This window comes from Haliaeetus albicilla, chromosome 2 (assembly GCF_947461875.1).
Source record: "Haliaeetus albicilla chromosome 2, bHalAlb1.1, whole genome shotgun sequence".
Lineage (NCBI taxonomy): Eukaryota > Metazoa > Chordata > Aves > Accipitriformes > Accipitridae > Haliaeetus > Haliaeetus albicilla.
Window position 1 is genome coordinate 80,826,202 of NC_091484.1, and position 24,718 is coordinate 80,850,919.

At 49.7% G+C, this 24,718-nt stretch overlaps 1 protein-coding gene across 3 annotated transcripts; it reads right to left on the reverse strand.

Annotated features, from left to right (window-relative positions):
• Window positions 1-328: 328 nt before the first annotated feature.
• Window positions 329-24,258, reverse strand: ASB10 (ankyrin repeat and SOCS box containing 10). Of its 3 annotated transcripts, none has more exons than XM_069778543.1 (5): window positions 23,781-24,258; window positions 18,709-18,976; window positions 17,659-18,163; window positions 16,196-16,309; window positions 329-3,566 (listed from the first exon to the last, which is right to left on the reverse strand). In XM_069778543.1, exons 1-5 carry the CDS (start codon window positions 24,091-24,093, stop codon window positions 3,429-3,431), a joined length of 1,338 nt encoding a protein of 445 aa, XP_069634644.1. In that variant the 5' UTR covers window positions 24,094-24,258; the 3' UTR covers window positions 329-3,428. The 3 variants fall into 3 exon arrangements, with proteins under 3 accessions (XP_069634644.1, XP_069634642.1, XP_069634645.1); XM_069778541.1 differs by lacking the exon at window positions 329-3,566 and adding an exon at window positions 15,307-15,954 and having other exon boundaries at window positions 23,781-24,234; XM_069778544.1 differs by lacking the exons at window positions 329-3,566; window positions 23,781-24,258 and adding exons at window positions 15,307-15,954; window positions 20,245-21,310.
• Between the last annotated feature and the right edge of the window lie 460 nt (window positions 24,259-24,718).

Below are 24,718 nucleotides of genomic sequence, written 5' to 3' on the forward strand. Positions count from 1 at the left end.
CAGGCACGATCTGAATCCCCAGGGTCCAGCTGCGACATAAGTACCAAGGGCCTGCACAGAGCCTCCTCTTTCTTTCATGTCTTTTATGCCTTTCTCTATGGTATATCCTTGCAGTCTCAAGGAAATATCCCTCTGCGTCGAGAGCTGCCCTACCCCCAGCCAGGGAAACAGAGATGTGGAGAAGTCAATGTTAAAATAATCATCCAGGTTCAAACATTGAATGATAAAACTGAGGCCCGGCAAGAGGGATCCCTCTCACCACTCTGATGCAGATACCTCTGTCATGGTTTAACCCCAGCCAGCAACTAAGCACCATGCAGCCTCTCACTCCCCCCCCCCGCCCCCGCAGTGGGATGGAGGAATTGGAAAAAAAAAAAACAAGCCTTGTGGGTTGAGATAAGAACAGTTTAATAGAACAGAAAGGAAGAAACTAATAATGATAATAATAACAATAATAAAATGACAATAATAATAATAATAAAATAATTGGAATATACAAAACAAGTGACGCACAATGCAGTTGCTCACCACTCGCCGACTCGTGCCCAGTTTGTTCCTGAGCAGCGATCCCCCTCCCCTCTGGCCAACTCCCCCCCCAGTTTATATACTGGACACGGCATCACATGTTATGGACTACCCCTTTGGCCAGTTTGGATCAGCTGCCCTGGCTGTGTCCCCTCCCAACTTCTTGTGCCCCTCCAGCCTTCTTGCTGGCTGGGCATGAGAAGCTGAAAAATCCTTGACTTAGTCTAAACATTACTTAGCAACAACTGAAAACATCACTGTGTTATCAACATTCTTCTCATACTGAACCCAAAACAGCAATATACCAGCTACTAGGAAGAAAGTTAACTCTATCGCAGCTGAAACCGGGACAACCTCCCACTAACAGATGGCCCTGGAATCACTGAGGAAGAGATGCTCATGTTCGTAGGGCATAGGCCTTTTGGCCCCTTGTCTAGGATGAGGGCCCAGATTTCAGGCTGGGAAGGAGGCTGGCAGTGACTAGCATGTGGATGAATCCCACCTTAGGAATCAGTTGTGACACGATAAGGGACACACTCAAAGTCTGCAGGTCAGCATCCGTGTTCTCTCTGTCCTTGGGCCAGCCCTCCTGCCTCATCCACCATATGTCTCTGTGGGAAAGGAACCTTTAGGTTGGAGTCATCTTCATGCACACAGCTTGTGTTCATTCCACTGCTATCAAAGCACTTTAGACCACGGAGAAAATGAAACCATAGCCACCCGTAAGTTACTGGATCTCAAGACCTGTAGTCAAAAGGGTCCAAATCAAGACTATGCAAGCAACTTCCTGAGTCCTGAGCAACTGCAATTCGATCACTTGTTCAATGAACCTTTCGTATGTAATATTCAACCCACACCTCACACCCTCATATAAGTTAGCAAGATACTTGAGAGCAACAGGAAACTGCTATCTTCAGTCACCTTGCTGGGGAAACCGAGAAAGCTGGGGATTGAACTACAGCTCCCACAAGGCAGGATGGCTGCCTGTGCCTGAAGCAGCAGGTCCCCCCTGAAGCCAATAACACAAGCTCCCACACTGACCTCTGCAAATCAATAGCTTGCACCCTGCAAGTCCCTACATATGTCTCCAAGATTAAGGTCCTGCTTACTTCACCATACACTTGCATTATCTGCAGCCCCTGCCTCTCCAGACACTGAATCTCAGTTCAATGCCAGGAGCAGAAAGGGCAGGCTGCTCGGATAGGGAAGGGAAGCCAGGAAGCAAGAGTTGCAGTAAGGCAGCGGCTTCGCTGACAAGGGTGCAGTCCTACAGGACTCAAAGAAGGTGGGCAGAGCAGATCTGGTGACAGTAACCAGGGTGTCCAATAGTCCAGTGATCACCCAGCAAGTCCCACTCTCCAAGTGGTGAGGCAGGTCGAAGGCCAAGCCAGAAAGTCAAATAAGTGTGTCGGGATCATTGTCAGCATCAGAGAGGTACAAGATCAGGTGTACCTCCAGCTTAGGTCAGGCAGAGACTAAGGGTGAGAGCCTGAGCTTAAAAGCAGCTCCTCAGCCAAAGAGGGGCAGGCTCTTGCTGAGGTTCCCCAAGGACAGACAGCTGCATCATCTAAGTTGGCCCTGACCCCAGAGAGCCAAACCCCCGGGAGGAGGGGAATGTACTCAGGGCCCTGACAACTTACTCCACTCTGGTTTACTTTGTCTCCTGAGACTTTGCAGTAAAGTAAGGTAGAAATTCATTTGCCAAATTGTAAAGCAAAGATTCAGAGAACAAAAGGTTGAAGGACTGGGAAATAAAAGGGTTGCAAGCAAAATAAAGCAAATACTGTACTATTGTACTCTAGTGCGTACATTGAACAAGACACAGATTGAGAGCTCCCACATCCACCATCCTTGCAGGGCGAGCCAAACTGGAAGGGTGAGGGTCCAGGTTGGACATGGTAACTCTACCACCACTCTACCTCCAGGGGCTTTCCCAATTTCTGTATCCTCTATCTGATCTTCCACGGTTTCTCACTGTCTAGTGGAAGTGCAGTTTCCATGGCTTCCACTTGAGGCTCAGACCTCTGCTGTTCACTGTTCAGTATGCTCCCCGGGCGTTTCTCCTTCCCCACACGCCTTCTCTGCGGGGAGCCACTCTATTCCATTTTATCGGGCTCCACCCCCCACTCGCATGTAGCTGGTATGTTCCCTTAACGTGCCTGGAGATACACCATCCAACACACTGGGTACATGAGAAATATTAATTGCACGTGCAGTCTGTAAAGGTGCTGGTCTCATTGCACTCTCAGCTGTTGACAGAGACCTCTGAGGACCTTGCTGGATACATGATCAGACACTGAGCTAAAAAAGAGTCTCAGGAGGAGATCTGCTCTCTCCCTTCTGTTTTGGGGGTGCTGGGTCATAGCTCTGTGTTTATCAGCCTCAGCACTTGGTCCTGAGTCTCACCAGTCTGGGCCCCGAGTACTGAATTCAAGTCCAGTCTCTGCAAGCAGTGCCCTTACACAATTGCAAAGCAGCCTGTCCCATCTCCTCCATCATGTCACCTCCCGAGTTGGCCCTCCTTCCTCAGTCTGCCTTTGCTTCCCACCCCTCCTCTTGTCTGTTTTCCACATCAGTACTGCTGAAGCTTCTTCCTCCTCTTCTTCTCTGTTCCTCGCTGCACGCATGTGAGCATGGAAAAGTCAGTTTGCCTGCATTTCTGGAGTCAGTAGGCAAGACTGGAAAGTGTCCTGATCAACACTTGACACTTTGGACACAGTGTCTATGCTGAAGATGGTACATGACCTGTCTGGTCAGCACAGAGGACCTGGCATAACTTCAAACTGCTCAGCACAGGCAGAGGCTTCCTGGGAGAAAACTGTTGGCCTCTAAAAACGTCCTTGCTTGGTACGTGCAAAATGGGATCCTCAGAGGCTGGTCATTTAGGAATAGTTGATCCCGCACTACTGGGCAGAAGAAGAAACATCCGGGTCAGCTCTCCTTCCTGCACTGTAAGCTGCTCCTCCAAGGTGGGGAGTCTGGAGCGTATTCCTGATACACAGGCTGTTGGCTAAGTAGAGGCCAATTAATTTTTGCTGTAGCTGTAACAGGAAAAGTTCAGTGTGAGACAGGCACACAGCATGGCAAACCACAACTGCATCAGTTAAAGTTTAATAACTGACTGGCAAATGAAAGCAGGTCTTTCTAATGGAAACTGCTATGCAACCTTAACTTTATGCCTCTACCTGCTCCACTTACGATCTCTACACAGAATCTAGCACAACAGGACTAAATCTAGTCACGGCCCCTAGGCATTCCTGCAATATAGCTGCTAAACATATTAAAGCAAGGGTAATGTTGCAAAATTATTTACTCAGTTTGGAAAATCTAGAGAATGGGCTGGCCGCGGCTGTGATGTCCTGTCGACAGAAGCTAGGCTCCTATCAGGCACAGGCTCTGCTATTGGGCTATACTCGTGAAGTGGTCCAGATGAAACAAACCTGGCTTGAGCCATCAGGCTCTGTAGGCACACTCAGCCTGGTGGGTAACAGCTAATGTGCAAGTCCTGCCCCAGCAGGCAACCTGGATGCAAGGACCACCCGGGCAGTTCCCGTCGGCCTCTGCAAATACAGCCTCACAGGCTTTCACCCCACTGTCGAGTTGCCCCATGTGATTCTGTCTTCAGCTTCCTACAGCAAAACCTGTCTGCAACAGCTGAGGAGACACCCTCTCATGCCTGGGGAGCATACTTTAGAACTAGCCCTGACAGAGCCATAGCTGGAGCAATAAGGATCCAGGATCCTCACTAATAGTAGAAAGAGCATTCCCAGGTGCATAGTTTTGCTGCTGACAAGATCTCAGAGCAGAAAAAGGCTACTTCCAAGGACCTGTCCCAAGCCAGGGTTTCTGAAATAGGCAAAGACTATAACTTAAAGAGAGGAAAACTCAGAGTGGTCCATCTTAGGACTTAAGGGCAGAGCAAGACCACATACCTGTCTTTTTGATAAGCCTTGCACAAAGCCAGCAGTAACAGTGGCCTGTCTTGTGTACCGACCTCTGTGGTTCAGCAGAGTGCCTAGAAGCAGCCCCCAAGCTGGGTCTTCCTGATCTGAAAACCGCTTCTTTTCCCAGACTGACAAGCAAAGGCTTTCTTCCCAGCCACAAAGGCCTCCTGGCAGGACCTACAGTGGCTCAGCTCCCAGTTGCCCCCTGGGCATACACATAGCCCAGGAGCACAGCTCCTGCATGGTGTTAGCAAAGGAATACTTTCTGAGAGCAGGTGATTGAAGGCTGTTGGGTTTGCTAAGGGCACACAGGCCATCTAAGACACCAACCAGCTGTTTCAGCATGCCAGCAGCTGAGGCAGGCACCTCTGCACCATCTCCCCTTGCCCTTTAGCCCCAGGCCCAACAGGTGAGGCAGAAACCACAGGCAATGCACAGGCGAAGCACCCTCAACCTCACCAGCCAGCAGGTCTATCAAGCAAAAAGCACGCCATACCCCAGGCCTTGTCACAGGGTAGAGTGCATCTGCACCTGGAGGAGCTCAACTTTTCCTGGCACCTCTCCTGACTCCTGCACCCACACCTTGGGCAGACAGATTTCCTGCAAAGAGCACTTTAAAATGGTCTTATGGCTCATTAGCAACAGCGCTGACTTGACAGAGCTAGCTCAGCCCCCTGTGACTATCAGTTCCCTGGGATCCTTTGCATGCCACCTTGCCTCCCTGGCTGCCTTTCCACGTAAGCTTAGAGTGAGCCTCAATGGACCACAGCTTATCCAGCCACACTGGCCTTTGCCAGGCAAGCAGCTCAAGCTAAGGCAGGACCCAGAATGAATTCGTGCATGCTCTGTGGGCAGTGTGGACGTCTGCTACTTGGTTCCCCTGGGACAGGGGGTGAAGACACAGTGCTGGGAGCTTCACCACCTAAAGCTGGTACTAGACATGGCCCCAGCAGCAAATGTTGCTGGTCCCCCAGCCCCACTGGCAGATCCCCGAGACCCCATGCCCTGCAGGAACAGGCTGCTCAGCAGACACAGAGCCGTGAGCATGGGGATGGCAAATTGCCAAGGTAGCAGGCTCTGCAGGCAAGTTGCTGGCAGTGATTACACGTCTCAGGTAACATGTTGAACTTATCCTGCTCCAGCCTGCTTGAGGAGCAGCAACGCACAGAGTAAGTATACAGAGGCCAGCCTGATGGGACCGGTCACAGGTACCATTTCAGTTGGAAGCTGGGTTAAGGCCTTCAACCCACTCGCCCCACAGATGAGAGTTCAGCTTGGAAGATGGCACTGTTAACCAATTTGTCTGCACCTGGCAAGTGTCTCTCATTTTCGTTTCGTTACTCCTGGACAAGATAGGAGCCTTTCACACATCACTTTGAGGATTGTTCTGTTTAGGAGAGCTAACACCTTCTTAGCTCCTGGCTTTGGATCCTGCTCTGGGAGAGTGATATTAGCCAAACACCAGATAATTTGCTGGGCACCTAGGGCACAGGGCTGGCTTCTATTGGCAGCATCGTGGTACTGTCTCATTTCCATTCTGGCACTGGGTGCTGCTGAAAGTTCTTGGTTTCTTTTGGCTTGTGTTTGTACAGCAGACCAAGACTAGGCATTCTGGGCAACATTCCCAAAGCAATGCCCATACTTGGGCTGCAAAGCTGTCTTCAGTTCCTATCTGGATAAGGTCTTCTAGGAGCATAAACATGTTCACTCCGTCTAGCTTCTCAGCTGCAGCATGGCTGTTCCCCATGCTGATCAGAGACATTGTTCAGGAAGCATAACTGGCAGAAAGAGAGAGAAAGGGGAGAAGAGAGCAAGAGAAGGACAGAAAGAGCAAAAGAAAGCCAAGAGAGTGTGAGATCTCCGGAGGGAAACTATCACCAGAAAGTCATCAGTTTCATGAAAAGAAAACTGGTCAGGGCAGTGCAGAGTCCTCAGCAGGCAAGATGGGATGCAGTTTGTAAGATGGCATGCCTGGCACATTGTCAGCCCCCAGATGCAAGGAAGGGGCAAGGGGGCAGGGGTATCACTGCATAATGCATCCTTTGGAGGTTACGAAGGAGGCTTTGCAAGGGAGTGATGCCAGAGGACAGGAGGCTTTGCAAGGGAGTGATGCCAGAGGACAAGTATGCCCAAGCGCTAGAGTTGTGCACATTGCCTTCAGCTAACATAGCCCTATCTGGCCCATGAGCAGATGGTCTCTCCCAGGGGCGAGGCCTGATACCTCTTGCACTTTTAGCCTAGAAGAAGACCTCTCCAAGTGCACTGCTCTGCCCCAGAAGTTATGTGGGCATGGCACTCTGGATGCTTTCATTCAGATGACATGCATCATCTGCAGGTCACTATGTGAACGTATGTTTCATGGCTATCTTCCAGAAGCAAAGAGGCTATAAGAAAAGGTGGTGTTCTTAGAGTGCAGGATGCAGGATTCAGAGCAAAATGGTCTATGCAACACAATCTGCAATACAGGTTGGTACATGAATAATGCTGATATGCCTTTCTTCAGCTGGGAATATGGTACTGGCTTATCACAAGATGCAGTGGCCCTAATTTCTACACCACCATCATCTAGTGTGGACTCAGTGTATAAGAAAAGTACTGCTAGTCCTGGGCCCTGCATTATGAAGAAGAGGGCTCTCTTCATTCAGTCACAGCATCACAGAATCACAGACTGGTAGAGGCTTGAAGGGACCTCTGGAGGTCCTCTTGTCCAACCCCCCTGCTCAAGCAGGGTCACCTGCAGCCAGTTGCCCAGGACCATGTCCAGATGGCTTTTGAATATCTCCACAGAGGGAGATTCAACAAACTCTCTGGGCAACATGTGCCAGTGCTCAATCTCCCTCACAGTGAAAACGTGTTTCCTGATGTTCTGACAGAGCCTTCTGTGTGTTTCAGTTTGTGCCCATTACCTCTGGTTCTGTCACTGGGCACCACCGAAAACAGCCTGGCTCCATCTTCTTTGTGCCCTCCCTTCAGGTATTTACCTAAACTGATGATATCCCCTGAGCCTTCTCTTCTCCAGGCTGAACAGTCCCAGCTCTCTCAGCCTTTCCTCATAGGACAAATGCTCAGGTAATTTTTCCATGTTTATATACTGTTATTTTGTCACCACTCAGTTTTCTCTTCTTCAGAATATACAGCTCCAGGTCCTTGAGGTGCTTTCTGTTGGTTATTTCCTTGTCTTCTTACCATTCTTGATGTCCTCTGCTCCCACCACAGCCCACCCACTATGCTGTGGTCACCGCACCTCAGGAAGAGAAGACTCATGTAGCACTTCTTTACAGACCGGACTCTGATCTGTGCATGCCATGACAGCTATGCCTTTTCTGTGCAGCATGTGGCTGGTCATGGGCAGTACGTGGCATGTTTGTTCCTGCACTTCTCAGTTTGCACCATCTCTGGCAGGTCAGGCCTTACTAAGGCTTTTGCAGCTGAGTTCTGCAGGTTTGAGGAGAGAACCTGGCATTTGTCCTGCTTGCCTGAGCTGCAGCTGGGGCCACAACCCCAACCAGCACAGTGTCTTCTGCAGATTAAATAAGCCTAATGTCTACTCCTTCATGCAAGTCTTTTAACAACTCTAGAAGAGTGCCAGATGCAGGACAGACCTCCAGGTAACACCCTGTATGTCTCACTGTAGTTTGACTAGTGATAACTAACTCTGAATAGGGTTTTCTGACTAGTTATGCTCTCACCTAATAGTATAATTCACACTATATTGTCTTTTCACAATTTCATCCCGAGACTCTTATGTGAGAGAGCATGAAATTAAGACATTTAAGACACATAACATCTGCTCCTTCTGTCCCTTTACCACGGGTCTTTTGGCCAGATACAGAAGGAAGTAGGATTGGTCTGACCAACTTTGCATGTGTCCAGGCACTTACAAATTGTTCAGTTACTTGCTGTAGTGTTTTCCAGGAATCAAAGTAAGGCTGGCCAGGCAGCCTTATTGGCCAGAATTCACAGGCTACTCTCCTATGAAGACAGGCTGAGAGGGTTGGGGTTGTTCAGCCTGGAGAAGAGAAGACTCTGGGGAAACCTTATAGCAGCCTTCCAGTACCTGAAGGGGACCTACAGGAAAGCTGAGGGACTTTTTACAAAGGCATGTAGTGATAGGACAAGGGTTAATGGCTTTAAACTGAAAGAGGGTAGATTTAGAGTAGATGTAAGGAAGAAGTTCTTCATGGTGAGGGTGGTGAAACACTGGAACAGGTTGCCCAGAGAGGTTGTGGATGCCCAATCCCTGGAAGTGTTCAAGGCCAGGCTGGATGGGGCTTTGAGCAACCTGGTCTAGTGGAAGGTGTCCCTGCCCATGGCAGGGGAGTTGGAACTAGACGATCCTTAAGGTGCCTTCCAACCCAAACCATTCAAGGATTCTATGATTCTACTATCAAACATGTGCTTGCATTTGGCCCAAGCCCATGTGGCCCAGAAGCCCAAGGGACAGCCTTGCAGCTAGAAGCATGAAGGTGGGTTGGACGGCACAGATGTGAGCAGCATTGCTGGCATCTGGTGATGAGCTGGAGGAATGGAGCAGGGGTTGACAGGCCCCAGAGAGTGCCTTTGTACAAAAGGGATGTGCTCCCCCAGGTTTTACCTGCAGAGCATGGTACCTCAGGAGCATCAGCATCTGCTGCAGAGCATCTGGATGGAAAAAGAAGTGCGGGAAGCATTTGGAGTCATGCTCCTAACTGTGAAGTACCAGAAGCACTCAGCACCAGGAGAGCTGCTGTAGGGCCAAACCAGCTACTGGAGTGAGTCCAGCAGAGCTCTGCATGGGACTGCTCAAAGAACAGCTGTGTTGCTGCGTGGGGTTGCAGCTTGGGGCAAACACGGAGGCTCCTACTGCCATCAGTCAGAAATCCTTGGAGTGCCTCCTCAGGCGGGATCACTGCAAGTGCCATGGGGCAGCGCCGTGTGGTCCTCATGTGCTGGCAGACTGGTGAGAGGAGGGAGTTTGCCTTTGTGTGTCACATCCAGCCCCGAGGTCCTTTGGCAATCCACAAACACTGCCCAGTCCCACAGGGTGAAACATGCTCAGTGCTTCCAAATGGCTGAAGTCTCCAAGCTAAGGTTCGTAAGGGAAATTGAGTAGGAGCAAATATTTAAATAAAATTATAAAGTAGCATCACCATTTATTTCAGAATGTCTTTTTCAGAAACCAGCACAGGCAGCAAATTCAGAGCAAGGAAGCTGATAGAGCCAATACAAACCAGCAGTTACAAAATGAAGGAAACTAAGGGGAAGTCAGAGGTATCAATGAAGTATCAATGAAGTGAGCAGCACTCTTAAGGGAAACATGAAACTGTTTCATTACCCTGGGGCCAAACACAGTCCCAGTGGTGACAGAGACTAGTGGTAGACCAGTGTGGAAGAGGGACAAGACTATGGATCATAGATCTGTAATTAAGCAGTCTGATCTCTTTGGGACTTGGCCTGAGCACCATGCAGGATTAATTCTGGTCTGGGCTAGGGCAGCTCTTCTGGTGATTTTTAAAAAAGCCAGAGATGAGAAATCTTCATGCAACATGATAAGCTATTCTAAGATGCAATTAACTAGTAGATTAATTGCCCTTGCTATTAAAAATGTGTCTCATTTCTAATACGTGTTTGCCCAGCTTCAATTTCCAGCCACTGGATCTAGTTTTAACTCTAAGTGCCACTCAGAAGAACTGGCAATGCTGAATAAACTCTGCAGTCTGCCCCTCGGAAGGCTTGGTAAGGCACAGCTGAGGACCAGCAATAGATGTCAGCATGGCGACGGAGGGTGAGTTTAGCCCGCCTGCCCACAGTGCTTCGCAGAAGAGTGCTATCAACCCTTCCTGCCCTGTAAATCTGGAACCAAGAACTGGCAACTACAACTGCACATGAGGCTCCCAGGATCAACCATGGTGTGTCCAACCGCCGCCCCTCCGAAGTTCCCACTGGCAGGAATCCCTGGCAATCCATAACTCACTTATGGCTCTTCTCTGAACCCTCTCCAATTTCTCAATTTTTTTGAAATGTTGACCCCAGAGCAGGATGCCCCAGCAGCAGAGAATCCAAAGAATTGCAGTCACTGGGCACCTGCTCCAGGTTTCTGTGTGTAAACGTATGTTCTGCATAATGAAAACCAAGAACTCAATAAATATTTCTGCTCTGTATTTGAAACAACAATTGATAATATTTGGATTTTACGGTGGTAATGAAATACTTTCTATTCCATCAGTAATTAAGGAAGATGCTAGAGAGAAACTGTTGAAGTAACAAATTTTATAATCTGCAGGATGATAAATTACATCCAAGAGTATTTATTTGGCTAATGAGTTCACTGAACCATTGATTTTTTTCTTTATAACAAATCATGGCACATTGGGGAACTTAAGATAACTGGGGGTAAAAAAAAAATTCCAATGTCTTGCCAGTATTTAAATGTGCTCACATGGATATCCAAGAAACTACCACGCAGTTAGTTCAACATACATCCCAAGCAATCACCGACAAGCAGCCAAAGGATGTCCTGAGTAAATTAGTAAAAGCTAGAACCCAAATTAATGTCATTCAAATTAATGTCATTTGAAAGAGGGACTTTCAAATAATTTTATGTAACTTTTTTGTAAGCCTACAAGTTTTATAGAGCTAACTAGATAGATATGGCATGCTTAGACTCCTGTAAGTCATTTGACTTAGTTCTGCATGACATTCTAATAAGAAAAATTAGCTGTATGCTACAGTCAGTGTGATCAGTATTAACAGATTTGAAAGAACTGGGTAACTGAGAAGACTTATTCTATATAGCCATTTGACAGATGTATTTCTAGTTGTATTCTATTCACATATCAATGCTATATGTTATTAGCAATCAAGGAGAAAATAAAACAATTGCTAGTAAAATTACTGGGGTGGATAAAAATTAATTGTTGGGATGGTAAAAGTAACAGGTGGCACTTGCCCAAGACAACCTAATCTGGATTGCTTGAAACACCAGACTTACGAAAAACCTGGTTTGTTACATCTAACTATAAGGTGCAACATATAGGAAAGAAGAATTTGGGCTTCATTTTAAAATAGGTACAGCATCCTGGATAGTAATGAGTCTGAAAAAAGTTTAAAGGTTGCAACATATGCCATCTGAACACAAAACACACTGAATGGGAGGGCATTGCTGCCAAGGCCATCCTCCTCCTGGACTGTGTAAATAATCAAGTAATGTCAAATATGAATCTAAGGTTCCTGAGGCATTTGTGTAGATCTGACATCCACATGGCTAACAATAACTCTTACACAATCATAGCACAACCATATTTTGAATGTTGTGCACAGTTGTACTCCCTTCATCTCAAAGTGGTGCACTAGGATCAGTAAAGGGACAGGGAAAGCCAGTGCTCGTGGTTAAGGGTTGGGTGACAGCTTCCACAGAGGGAATGACACAGTTGAATAGAATTCCAGCCTGAGTAAGGAGAGAAATGACAGGGATCTATATAGTTCTGAATAATGGAGAGGGACAGACTATGGTTACCCACATACTCTTAGAATACCAGAGTTAAAGGGCATCAAATGAACCAAGAAGGTGGCAGCATAAAGACAAATGAAAGCAGGTGATCAACACAATGTACAATTAAGTTGTCCTTGCCACAAGGATACCCGAATGCTCAAACATACATGGGTCCAAAAAGTGACCGGTCAAATTTATGGAAAAGAAAAAAAGAAAATCTCTATACAACTGCTAAATACAAAGATGCCCTTTTGACTCAAAAGTACCTGAAACGCAGTTTACAGAACTTGGGGGTGGGGATGGACATCCAAGGGAAGGGCTTTTCTATACTTGTTTTGTTCTTGTACCCTTCTATAAGTACTACTGTGATTTACTAGTCCACCCATTATGGCATGTCATGCTTTTTGCTGAGGAACAGGAAAGATCAAGTAAGGGTTGGGCAGATATTCGAGGCTGGGAAGCCTACAGGGAGATACTGATGCAGTTGATCTTTCAGTTAAAGGAAGAGGATACTAGGAATAGGCAATGCTTTGACTGCACAGAGAGGGTCAGAGTAAGACCCAGTGGTTGCAGCTAGGATGGAAACTTCTGTCTAGGTATGGGATGAATTTTTTTTTTCCCTGAGCGCATCACTTGGGCAGCTGCACTAAGAACATGGCAGTGAACTCGCATTACTTCAGCTAGTCATGAGGGTGTCTCTTGCTGACTGCTCTGCCAAAAAACCCAGGTGGATGCTGAAGCAGGAACAACAGCATGCGCCCAAGAGACATTCCCAGTGAACCTGGGACACAGTAGCAATCAGCAGCTGCCTGTGCCTGTGGCAGTTGGTAAAAACACATCAGAACCACATGCCCCTGTGCTAATAATGTCACATGCTTGCTGTCCTCGGTTTGAGACCATAGCCCTCACACTCAGGACAGCTAAATTTTCCTGGCAAAACTCCTGTCCCAGAAAGTACATTCAATGCTGCATTAGAAATTTCCCCTTTAGAAATCTGATAAAAAGTAGCACAGCTTGTTATATTGCCAAAATGTGCTCTGGAACATCAAACCTTTTAAATTCTGTTCTGTTCTTGTAAATGTTTTTAAAAATCAGTTGCTAATCAATTAGCATAACTGAGTTAAACTCAGAGCATTTGTTCTCAGCCTGCACTTAGCTTGAACTTTTCTGATTGTTTCAGTTCTGAAAAAAGGCTTGAGTGGCCAAAAGCTTTTCTGGTGGGTTTTGTTTGGTTTGGTTTGGTTTTCCCCCCCAGTTAAATCAGTCAATCTGTAAAAGATACTCCCCTTTTCCTACTAGCCTCACACTCCTTGAAAATGGTTACTCAGTGGTTTCGTTACACATAATGAAATCATACCCTTTTAATTTCAGTGGGAACATAGATGAAGATTTGTGCCCAGGGCTTGCTTGCCCCTCTCAGCCACCTGCCTGACCTCCGCGCTCCCACTTACGCTGGGATCCCCTGCCTGCAAACCTGGCAGCTCTGAAAGGAACCCTGGAAATTCACCTGCAGTCCTAGCACGGGTCCTTCATTGCAACAGGTGCCTGTCTACACCAGGACACTTTTGTCCAAAGAGGAATTGGCAGTGCCAGAAGTTGGCCTGCCCGTGTGTGCAGCAGCACTGCACGCTCCTGCGTTTGCAGAAAAAAAACACTGCAGGTTTACCTCTTTCAAGCCAAGCTGCCCTCATCACCCAAATGATGAAGGGCAGATTTCAGAACTAGCAAAAGTAATCAGCAAGACCTGAGGCATGGCTTTAAGTCTAACAGCTGCAAGAAACAATTCCAAAATAAAGCAAAGCATTAAATTCAATCCTTCCCTGTCCTTCGGGTGATATTATCTTAGTAGCTGAGTACACATTACTGAACATACATTATTGCAGGTATATGGACAGTGCTGGAAAGGAGGAGGACTGATAAACCAGCTCCACATGTGCTGCTCTGCAGAGTGCCTTCATACCAAAGATACCCATTCAGGCTAAGGCAATCCTGGACTGCACTGCCACCAAAAGGGACAGACTCTCCTTTTTCTGCTACTCCTCCAGTCACAGACATGATCTGGATAAAAGTGAACACTCTAACGTGGTGATTAGAATTGGGGAATAAGACTACAGGACCTGATCCCATAAACAGATCACCCTGAACAGACATGAGAGCTCAGCTAGCAGGAAGGTGGTGACTTCAGGCTGGGTTCCTGCACTGGTTCAGGGGAAATGCACTACTGATCCGTGGTAAGAGTGCAGGCCATTATCCAGGTATTTTAAAAGCTTTGACTCCCCTGCTCCCTTCATCCCTGTTTTGCAGATAGGCTCGACAAGTCATATCGAGCCAACACCTCACCTCTCTGCCCATGGATGTCATAAAGCACACTGTGAAACCTTTTTGAGATATACCATCTCTATACTGCAACAGTAGTACCTCCACACACAGGCTGCCAGAACTGGTTTCCTGATACCTTTTGTAAGCCTGCAACATGTAAACACATTCCTGTTGTATCCTATTAGCATTCATGCTGTGGTGCATCACTGGTGTGCGTGCATTAGGAATGGCACACTGAACCTCACATAGTTATTTCAAGCCTGCTACCCCAGAGCAGCATGCTCTAGCTGTGTAAGGTGGTGATAATTACGGTAGCAGAGCTACACCCTGTATCCCAACAGAGGCAGAAAAAGACAGAAGTGTTGGGCCTGTCAAACTGCTTAGCCTTCAGATCTGTGCATTCCAGTGTCCTGGTGCTGATGTTGACGTTAACAGAGGCCTTGAAACACCAGTCTACCAAGAGGAGCAACCTGCAGTGCTGCCCTAGTGTACCTGCTGCCAGCCAGCAGCAGTTCAGGTACTCCTTGAGTCAGAACAGGAATGGACTTAGCTTACTGCAAATCTTTAAATGGTGGGTAGTGCTTTGATTTCTTTACAACTGTGTCTTTAAATTGCAGGAACAAACGTTACCCTTTACCTTGTCTAGAGTGCAGTGCAGCCCCGGCAGCAGCGCGTGGACCTGTCTACCAGACTGTGCTCTGGTAGGTGCTGGCTGGGCTGTCATAGGGGCTGGCTGCTCTGTGCCCAGGGGACCGGCGTTCTCATGGCATGCTTCCTCCTCACCCCACTGAAGCCCTCAGTGCTGGCACAAGCACTGCTGTCCTGCCCCAAGCTGCAAAGCCAGGCAACCCTGGACATTGTACCTGCATGGGAAGTGTTTGTTTGGGAGGCCTCAGCCCCACACCCACCACACATTTCCCTATGCCTTCTGAGAGGCAGATGGCTGTGTAGGTCTGAGAGTGTACATGCCACTACGCATGGCATGTCACATGGATGAGCTCTGTCAGGATAGTCTTCAAGGCAAGGCAGAAGTTGTACTCTGGTAGGTATAGAGAAAGACTAGGGTTTATTCCAAACACCTTTGGGTACAAACTGTAAACAACATGACTAAAGACAGGATCCCAACAAATGCCCAGGGCCCCAGAGCTGCCTGGTTCAGGTTAGACTTTGTAGATTTGGGATAGGGAGACTGATACCGTACAACTAAAAGCGCGATCAATGCAGTGTATTTGCTCTTTGTCACACAAAATGCCCTAATGCCCATATCTTGCTTTTCTTAGTGAGTCTGGAGTTTGTCCTGATTAGTACGGGTAAACAGAATGCTCCAAAATACGTGCATGAGGCAGAGCACAAGGCTGGGACAAGGACACAGCGACAGGTTTGGCACAGAGGCTGACATGGCTGGCAGGAGGTGTGCGAGGGGAAGGGGTTAGCTGGGAAGGCATAGGCTGCACTGGCAGGGATGGAACATCTGCACAGAAAGGCACAGTAGGACTGGAACCGCAGCCCTTAGTAGAGAACGTCCTCGAAGCTGAGCAGCAGGAAACGGTGCAAGGCACTTGGCAGGTGCAGCTGAGACAGGACCAGAAGCAACCGGCCCTCCAGGAAGGTCCTGAGTGCGTAGCGAGCCAGGTGCTGCAAGGAGCGAGGTCTTTGCTCCAGGGAGAAAAGTGACTGGTAGAAACGTGGGTATTTCTACAGAGAGAAAAGAGAGGACCAGAGGCAGATAAAGCTGAAGATATCACTCTGGGAGATCCCTTTACCTTAGTCACTACGGTGCATCCTCCCTATCCCCCAACAGCACCACCCCTGTGCCCTGCAAATCTCCTCGCAGCCCTGTCCTGCCCCAAACCCCCCTCAGATCCAAGCCTCCTCTGGTACCCTGCCGCGGTAGCCCAGCTGCACGTTCTCCAGCCGGCAGCATGCATTCCCTCACCTGTACAACCTCCGCGGGAACCGCTTCCACCCAGTCCTCAGAGATGCGGACATGATCATAGCTGTTCATCAGCGCCTCAATGACACGCGGGCAGGCGTGGCAGTACCGCAGCACCTGCGCCAGGGAAAAAGCAGATGAACACTGCCTTTGCACAAGGTCCTGCAAGCCCCACCCTCACCTCCTAAAAAGCTGCTCAAAACCAGCCTTGGTAAATCTAGGGAACTAATGTCCTTCCCTCATGCTGTCCCCGGAGATCAAACCCACTACATGGTGGGAAATGCCAGAGCACCACTCCTGCAAAAGAGGGTGACTGAGCCAACACCCAGCACGCACAGCACAGTTGCATTCAGCACAAATGGGTCCCCACAGCCGCTGCTCAGATGCAGGAACTAACATACTTGGCTGGGATGCAGATCTCCTTCATCTGCCTCACTGCTGCAAGTAGCTCATATGCAACCAACACTCTGCTTTATGCCAGGCTCCTTTCCCTGCATTTTTCTAGTTAGAGCATGAGCCATTCTGGGGCAAGGACTGACACCCATTTTGTGTGCAGCAAGCCTAAGGCATACCATGCCTCTGTTGAGGGCTACACAGGGGTCTCAGGGACGTACTGTGCCTGTTTGGCATGGGGCTGCAGAGACATCCCGCATCCGTGCTGTGTGCAATGGGTGTCCTAAGAAGTACTGTGCCTGTGTTAGCTGCTACACAGAGCCCCAGGAAGACATCGTACCTATTTTGTGCAACACACCTCTGGTGTGTACCATGTCCACATAGGTGCAAATGACACACTGGTGCTGCATATCTTACACCACCAGTGTGGCCTTTGGAGCACACCCCACCCACGCATAGCTGCACAGAGGCAGATCCCCCCCGGCTCTTGGCTCCCACTCCCTACGGCCCAGGCCAGCAGTAGCTGTCAGAGTCTATTCCGGCTGTAGGAGTGATCCTCATTATCTGGCGTTAATAGGAGATTAATTAGTGTTAATTGTTGATTTTCCTGTATTTTCCCAAAGGGGAGAGCAATCTGCTGATCTCCGGGCTGGGTAATTATTGCACTGCTCAGGAATTAAGACAGGAAATTAACCCTTTGTTTGCTGGTGTCTTGCAGAGAGAGCATGAGCTGGAGGGTATGTCCCAAAGAGGAAACACATCCCCTGAGAGGAAAAGGGCCAACGCTTTCCAGGGCAAGTGATTATGGAAACTGGGTAAGTACTGTCCACACAGCTTAACAGACAGAAGCAGGAGAGCAGGAGAACATAGCCCAGGAGAAAACTTCAGGGAATCCCTTACCAGTAACACCAATTCCCCCTCCCCCAGCCCCTGGGAAGAGAGAGGCAGGACAGCAAGCAGGCTGGCACAGAACAAGCCCTGCTGTGACAGAAACATCCCTGCTCTCACTGGGGCCCTGATGGTCACAGCCTTCCCTTCCCACCATGCTCCCAGCACAGCTGTGAGCCCCACACCTTGAGGAGGGAGCCAGGCCAGATGCGGATGGCACCGTAGTTGAGCAGGGCTCGCACCACAAGCTCTGGGTGGTGCTCCAGCTTGTAGGCAGTTGCTTGCAGGATATTGTGCAGTGCCGTGTTGCCGCTGTAGTTCATGATGTTGACATTTGCACCCCGGGCCAGCAGTAACTCTGCTACTTGAGCATTGGCATTCTTGCAGGCCAGGTGAAGTGGGTGCTGACGGTCCCTATCTGCAGCATTGATGCTAGCACCACTTTCCACCAGCAGCTGGCAGACCCGGTAGTAACGGTCCATGTCCTGGGGTTGGTGGGGCTGAGCACAGGCAGCATTCAGCGGCGTCTGCCCCTCCTCATTCTTTGCCTCCAGCTCTGCGCCATAGCGCAGAAGCAGCTGGACGTGGTCTGTTAGGCCATGTCGTGCTGCTATATGCAGTGCTGTGTCATCTTCCTCCTCAGTCCGACTGTTCACACTGGCGCCATGCTGCAGCAGCTGCTGGATGCACCTATGTGGGCCAAGATGATTCAGTGACAGGCTCTCCTCTCTGGCTCCTACCCTTCCTCCCACCCCACATGTCTGTACCATCCCATGGCTTTCACTTTTCCCAAGAGTCCAAAAATCTCTGCTCCTCATGCCCTGGAGCAGTGGTTTTAAGCCAGGATGACTGGTGAGCAGAGATATGCCATCCTAATTCTAGCTAACTCACTGCAGATCTTTAACAATGTGTCATCACACCCAGAGTCTGCTCCCACACCCCACAGAGGCCTGTTGTGGCCTGAGCTTCGCAGTGTGAACCATCAGCCCTGCATTGCTGGTGGGTAGCAAGACAGCCAGCACCAAGTTCAGCTGCATCAGCTGAGGACTAGAGCTTGCAGTCATCTGTTGGACTTCAGAGGTAATCCTGGTCCAGGAACAGGCAGTAAGGCCACCCCATTCAGCAGCCATTGCTGCAACCACCAGCCCACCTGCAGGGATGAGTAGGGACGCCTTCTACATAGGATGAGGCTCAAGGGGGAGGGAGGCCTACTGTGTCCCCTGGGCAGAACTCACTCGATGGAGTCTCGGCTCTTGCAGAGGTGCAGGGGCTTGTAGCCATCCTCAGAGACAGCCTCAGGGTCAGCACCAAAGCTGAGCAGCAGGCGCACACACTCTGTGCTGGGTGCTGCACAAGCCTCATGCAGGGCAGTCTTACCCCCTGGTGCAAAGTTGACGGCAGCTCCCCTGAGCAGCAGGAGCCGCAGGCAGTCTGTGTAGCCCCGGCTGGCTGTGATGTGCAGAGGCGTGGTGAGCTCCTGCTCATAGTTCAGAGACCACAGTCCTGCAGGGAAAGAGAGGTCAGGGAGCCGCATACAGCCACAGTGCACAAAAGCATTGGGCCCAGACCTGCCCTTTCCCCTGGGGTACCTGTTGTACATCCCCCCTTGAGAGACTCGAGTTTCCCTTCAAGGGACTGCCTCTTCCCTTCTCTACAAGGTCCCTGCCTTTGGACTGGCCTGCCAAAGGCAAAGATCTGGGGGTGACTCTTACACTGCACAGCCATGCTGACGAGAAGCTCGAAGGAGCAGGAGCCTTGGGGTAGAGGCTGTTCCCAGAAAGTGTACTTTTCACCTGCAGCTCAGTCATGCAGCACAGGGTTTCCGCTGACAGGAGTACAGCAGATGAAGGGCCTGGGGCACAGGCAGGGCTGAAAGCAGCAAGGTGGCTGGGAAGGGCACCATGCATGAAGCACCCCAAAGACAAGGAGCCAGGCAGTAAAACAAAGAGGTGCTGGAGCAGGCTGCCACGCACACAGGAGATTCAGACAAGCCCTGAGCATGGTGCAGACAAGCAAGCTTCAGCAGAGATGGACATCTAGGGCCTAGGAGAGGGCAAGGGGCTGAAACCTGCCAACTCTCAAAGATGCTGACCCAGCTGGAACCATTGCTGAACCGGTGCAGTCTGCTGGCAAACAGCCTGCAGCTGTTACAGGAAAAGAGCTGCTTAAATCATGCTTCTTGCTGCCCCATCCAGGCTGGGCTGGAGGACCACATCCCAGTCTGCGTGACATGTTCAACACTACATCCTTCTCACCTCTTTCTCACAGATGCAGCATGCAGTCAACCGTGTTTCCCAGGGCCAGGTTCAAACCGAACCATCCTGAGGACCTAACGCAGGGCTGTGACAATTCGTTGCCCAGCACAACCCACAGAGGGAACCAGCAGCGCAGCACAGGCTGCACACAGACAGAACAGGCACGCAGAGTCAGGCTACTGGGCCAGTCGCAGAAGGAATACGACCTGGAGCTTGAATCTCCTTTGCCCATTGTGGGAACCCAAGCAGTTTCCAAGCATTTGCACAACCCCTGCTAGAAGGGCCGGGTACCCCAGACGCACCTCATGCTCCCAGACACACGCACACCCTCCCACAAGCGGCACAGGGGAACCCAACCCCATCCCAGAGCTCTCACTGCCATCCTGACTCCTCTGTAACCCAAACAGCACCCGTAACACACAGTCCCAGAAATAGTAATGCCCTGCAGCGTAAGCAAAAGGCTCCAAGCCCCCGTCCGGCTGGGCCACGCTGCCTGCCCGCTGCCCCCCTGCGTACTCAGCCGGCGGAGGTTGAAGCGGTAGTTTTTCCACTCTTCCAGGTCACTGGTGTCAAACACGGCATTGGGACTCAGGTTGTTCTGAGGGTCGCTGAGGATCTCGGCCACAGTCCCCCGATCCCCAGTCAGCAGGGCCTGCCAGTAGACCTGGGCAGGGCCATCTGCCTTCCGCGTGCAAATGGGCTCCTGACTCTTGCCTCCTCTGCCGGTGATGCTACCCATGAGGCAGCACCCAGACCCTCCACAGAAATGAGGGCAGGACCTGCTGCTGCCTTCCCGGCCAGGCTCTGAGCCTGCGGGCACAGCCCCACCGGTGCCCGGTGCTCTGGCTGACAGGCTGCCTGTCAGCCCTGGGCCGCTCCCCAGGGAGGGAGGACATGTCACATCACCATTTGGCCCAGGCTGGGCACGGCTTGGGTCTCAGCTGTTCTATTCTGGGAAACCTTGTGACCAAATATTTGGGCCAAGAGGCTGATAAGGTCACTCCTCTTGGGCAGCAGTATCTCTGCAGTCACTGGCTGTGAAGGGGAAGTCCCTAGGCAGCGCAGGGTAGCAGAGTAGCCTGAAGGGCAGAAACAGAGACGGGACATCACTACGAAAACAGGGAGGGAAGTAGTCTCATGCCCAACTAGCCTGCTGTCACCCAGTTGCTGCCCAGACCGCAACAGCGCAACCCAGCTGCCTCCATACACCAGCAGCACGCCTTTGTCCAGCCCTTGGCTCCACGCACACCTCCAGCACTGCACACCCATTTGCTAGTTCCACCCAAGCCCTTGGCACTAGACAGGTTTTTAAACAAGCCACAGGAAAGTTCTTTTTAATCAAAGCTTAAAGCCAAAGGACAGGTAGAAATAAGTACAAGGATGGAAAACTGTGCATTACAAGTGAAGTAAAACCATAGAAAGTAATTTTCCGTTAGACCCCTTCCTGCTTTTCCTTGAAATTCAGCCTTGCAGAGAGCTCCTGCATGGTTTTAGTACTCCCTTTCCCATCCTCTGACAGTCCCCTCACTCAGGGTTCCTCACTGCTGTCCTTTCACCTGAGATGGCATTTTCCCCTGTCCCCACGTAGTAGTATAAACCTACCCTGCCCCTACTTTGGTTACAGAACAGCGCCCTTTGCTCACAGTTCATCAGCATTGCATGCATTTTGTTCAGACCATATGTTCTAAAGAACACATCAAACTGCATGGAAGACTAACAGTGTTTAGTTTAATTTTGTGGCGTGGAACTATTCAAATCATGCAGCTGAAAACAAGTTAAGTGACCCCAATAGACCACCAAGCAACAAATACCTGGGGGACCAGAGAAGAGTGTAAGATAGGGAACTTTACCCTTCTCAGTAATGAAAATAAATGACCAAGTTCTATACTGACAGTCTCCAGCACGCCCTGTCTGTGCAGACTTCACCACCTTGTCTAGCTAAAGTGTAGTACGTGAAAGGGTAAAGAGAGGGAAGCACTTAGCAGGCTTTCTCACCTGATGGGATCCTCTATTTCCCCAAAGATATAAGCAGGCATCCCACGAGAGCCTGAGGTTCCCAATCACAAAAGCATCACCAGGGAGGCAAAAGGCTGTGTGAGTTAGTGTCGGTAACACCAAACAATTTACACTTCCTCTGGGCTTCTTAAAATGTCAATAGGGATGACTTGGGAAAAAATCAGGTCACTAGAATCTACTTTTAAGGTCACTGGCTAGGTAAACTTTAAGAAACTGTCCCTACAGGCCAGTGAGATACATAACCAAAGCCTTAGGTAGCATGAAGTTTTGCTTTGGTTTCTGTTCCATACTCTTGTCTGATAAATTTGGCAGTACATTTTTGGTCTGTGCTTGATGAATGATCTTGTTTGGTTGGGTATTTCACATCTTGAGACTTTGGTGAGAAGAGCAATTTCTGTGTGAAGTTGTTGCTTTTACATCAGCTGTTCTGTTTTCTTTGGGGCACAAATCTTTACAAGCAGACTGACTTGCTGTTCAAGTGTCAGTCAGCTCAGCATAAGACAGGAGTTAAAATGTACAATTAATATTTTACTGACAAGTGGTCCCAGTTACACAAAGGGTAATACCTTTTGTATTTTTATTCCTAAGTAGACTAAAAATTCAAAACCTGGGTTGCACAAATCTTGGAACTCAGTAAATATTCACTACCCACAAGTAGTAGCACTTGCATCTGCAAGCCCACCCTAGCTGTTTGTCTCTTGCTAGTGTGGATCGCTACAAAACACTCAGTCACGGTCAGGCTTTATCACTGTGCTCCACAGCTTTGCACCAGCACACTTGAAAAGAACCCACACCTCTGGGAAAGTGGCCTTCAGCAGCAGCTCTTCCATTCTGGCACAGGGGGGCTTTTGCCATCAACCTTCTGTGGAAAAGAGTGGTGCAGTTATGGCCCCTCCACACCCGACACTCCCTGTCTTAAATTCTGGGAGCCTGCCTGCACCACACTACTAACAGACAGCAGCAAGGACAAGCGCACTTCCAGATTGCTAAGCACATTTCACCCTTTAACACATCAGCTACGCTGCTTACTGAAACGTTCATAGATGACACTGATAAGAAGGTAAGCAAAAGGGACCAAAGAGTGTGGAAGAACGTGTGCTAGCCACAAGATGCATCTGGGCAAGGTACAGTGAGGTATACAGATGGGAGGAAACCCAAGGATGACCATCTTCTACTTCCTGTCACTCAGGACAAGCTTAATTCCACCATCTCTCTGGCAGACTAGATTTCTGCTCGCCTTGCCCAATCCATCTCACAGAATAGAACAGTTTGCTGGGTGCAAACCCCACACACGCAAGAAAGCAAAACACCAAATGCTTTTGTTCTGGAGCAAAGACTTCCTCCAGCTGATCACTGTTAACCCTCCCACATCAACCTCCCTGCAGCTTCTCAAAGTCAGTGTTTGGAGCAGGGATCGTAATGGGTCTGCTTCACATCTGGATTTCACTACAGCACCAGGTAGATATGGAGCAATTGTGGCTTTGTCCCCAGACAGCTGCCTACAAGGCTGAAGCACAGCCATGCCTCTTCCTCGGGATATGGGCTAAGGTCTGCCTGAAGGGCACTGCTAAGATCTCTCTGCTGTTCCCAAAGCATGTCACAGCCTCCGGTTTCTGATGAACTGGAGTAACAGATGCAACTTAAGACATAAGGCAGGAAAAGCATCCTTATGCTACCTGATGCCTTCTCACCCAAGCACTCTCTCCACCTCAGACATATTTCACATCTATCCCAGCAATCTCTAACAGGGCAGTCCTGATGTTGTTCCTCTCCAGCAGCCCCTCCAAGGGCCCTATTCTCACCATTTCCCAGTAGATCTGCCTCTGGCCACCTTCACCAAGCCTGCTACCATTTGTTCTACAGCCCCAGAATCCTCCTTCCTCATCCAAAAGTCTTTCTTCCTAAGTCCCTCTTCCACCACCCTGTCTCCACCACTGGGGATTCCTCTCAAGACTTTTCTCAAGAGTCTGTGCTATTTCTCTAGTCCCCATCCTGGGCACTTTCCATCCCCCCATGTCCCAGCCCTGCACACCCACCAAATTTCCTGCTAGTCCAGCGCAGCTCATCACCCTTGGTCTCAATGACGAGATTGATGGCTGCGCTCTTGGTGAAGTACTTCCGCACCATCTCCAGGTCCCCAGTGAAGAGCGCATTCTGGACCAGCAGATCCCGGCACTCCAGTGGCTCCAAGCGGCTGTTTTGGCATCCCTGGCTAACTGGGCTCAGGCTGCGCTCACTGTGGTGGTACCGAGACCTTATATGCCGAGAGTACTTCTGCTCATCCAGCTGCTCCTCATCCAGCTGCAGCAAGCGCTGTGTGGCAGAGCTGAAGGGAAAGGTGCAGTCCATCACAGGGAACAAACAGGACAAGCCCGAACCTTACAGCAAACAAGCTGCTGCAGGCAAGAGCCTCTTATCCAAGGCTATGTCCTTTGCAGGTTGCTCCTGGGTTCCAGTTCCCCAGTGTCTGGCTGGATTCAGGCACAGGCCTGACTCACACAGTATAAATAGTCCTGCTTGGCAGCTCCCCTTCACCACCTCCCCTCCTTCCAAGAGCTTATTTTCAGCTGCTGGATACAATCATCAGCACAGATTAGGCATGGGAGAGAGGTAGCAGGCAGCTTTGAAACACTCTCTATTGTGCTTGCTTGTGCGCACCGCAAAGTCTCTCTGCTCTGCACCATGCTCCCACTTGGAAAGAAACAGAGCGAGGCAGGGGCAATCACACTGGGGGGTAATTAGGGAAAGGCCTGCAGCAGAAGTGGTGTCAGAAATCATAAGGGACTGAGTACAGAGGCCTTCCCCACAGGCAACGCCACAGGGACCAAAAAAACTCTCACAAGCCCCACACACTGCTCTTGAGAACCCAGCATCTTCACTAGGGCAGCAAGATTGGCTGCCTAGACACAGCTGAGCAGAATAAAGGAGGGCACGTGGGCAAGCCCTTGGAAAAACAGCTTGTATAACATGAACC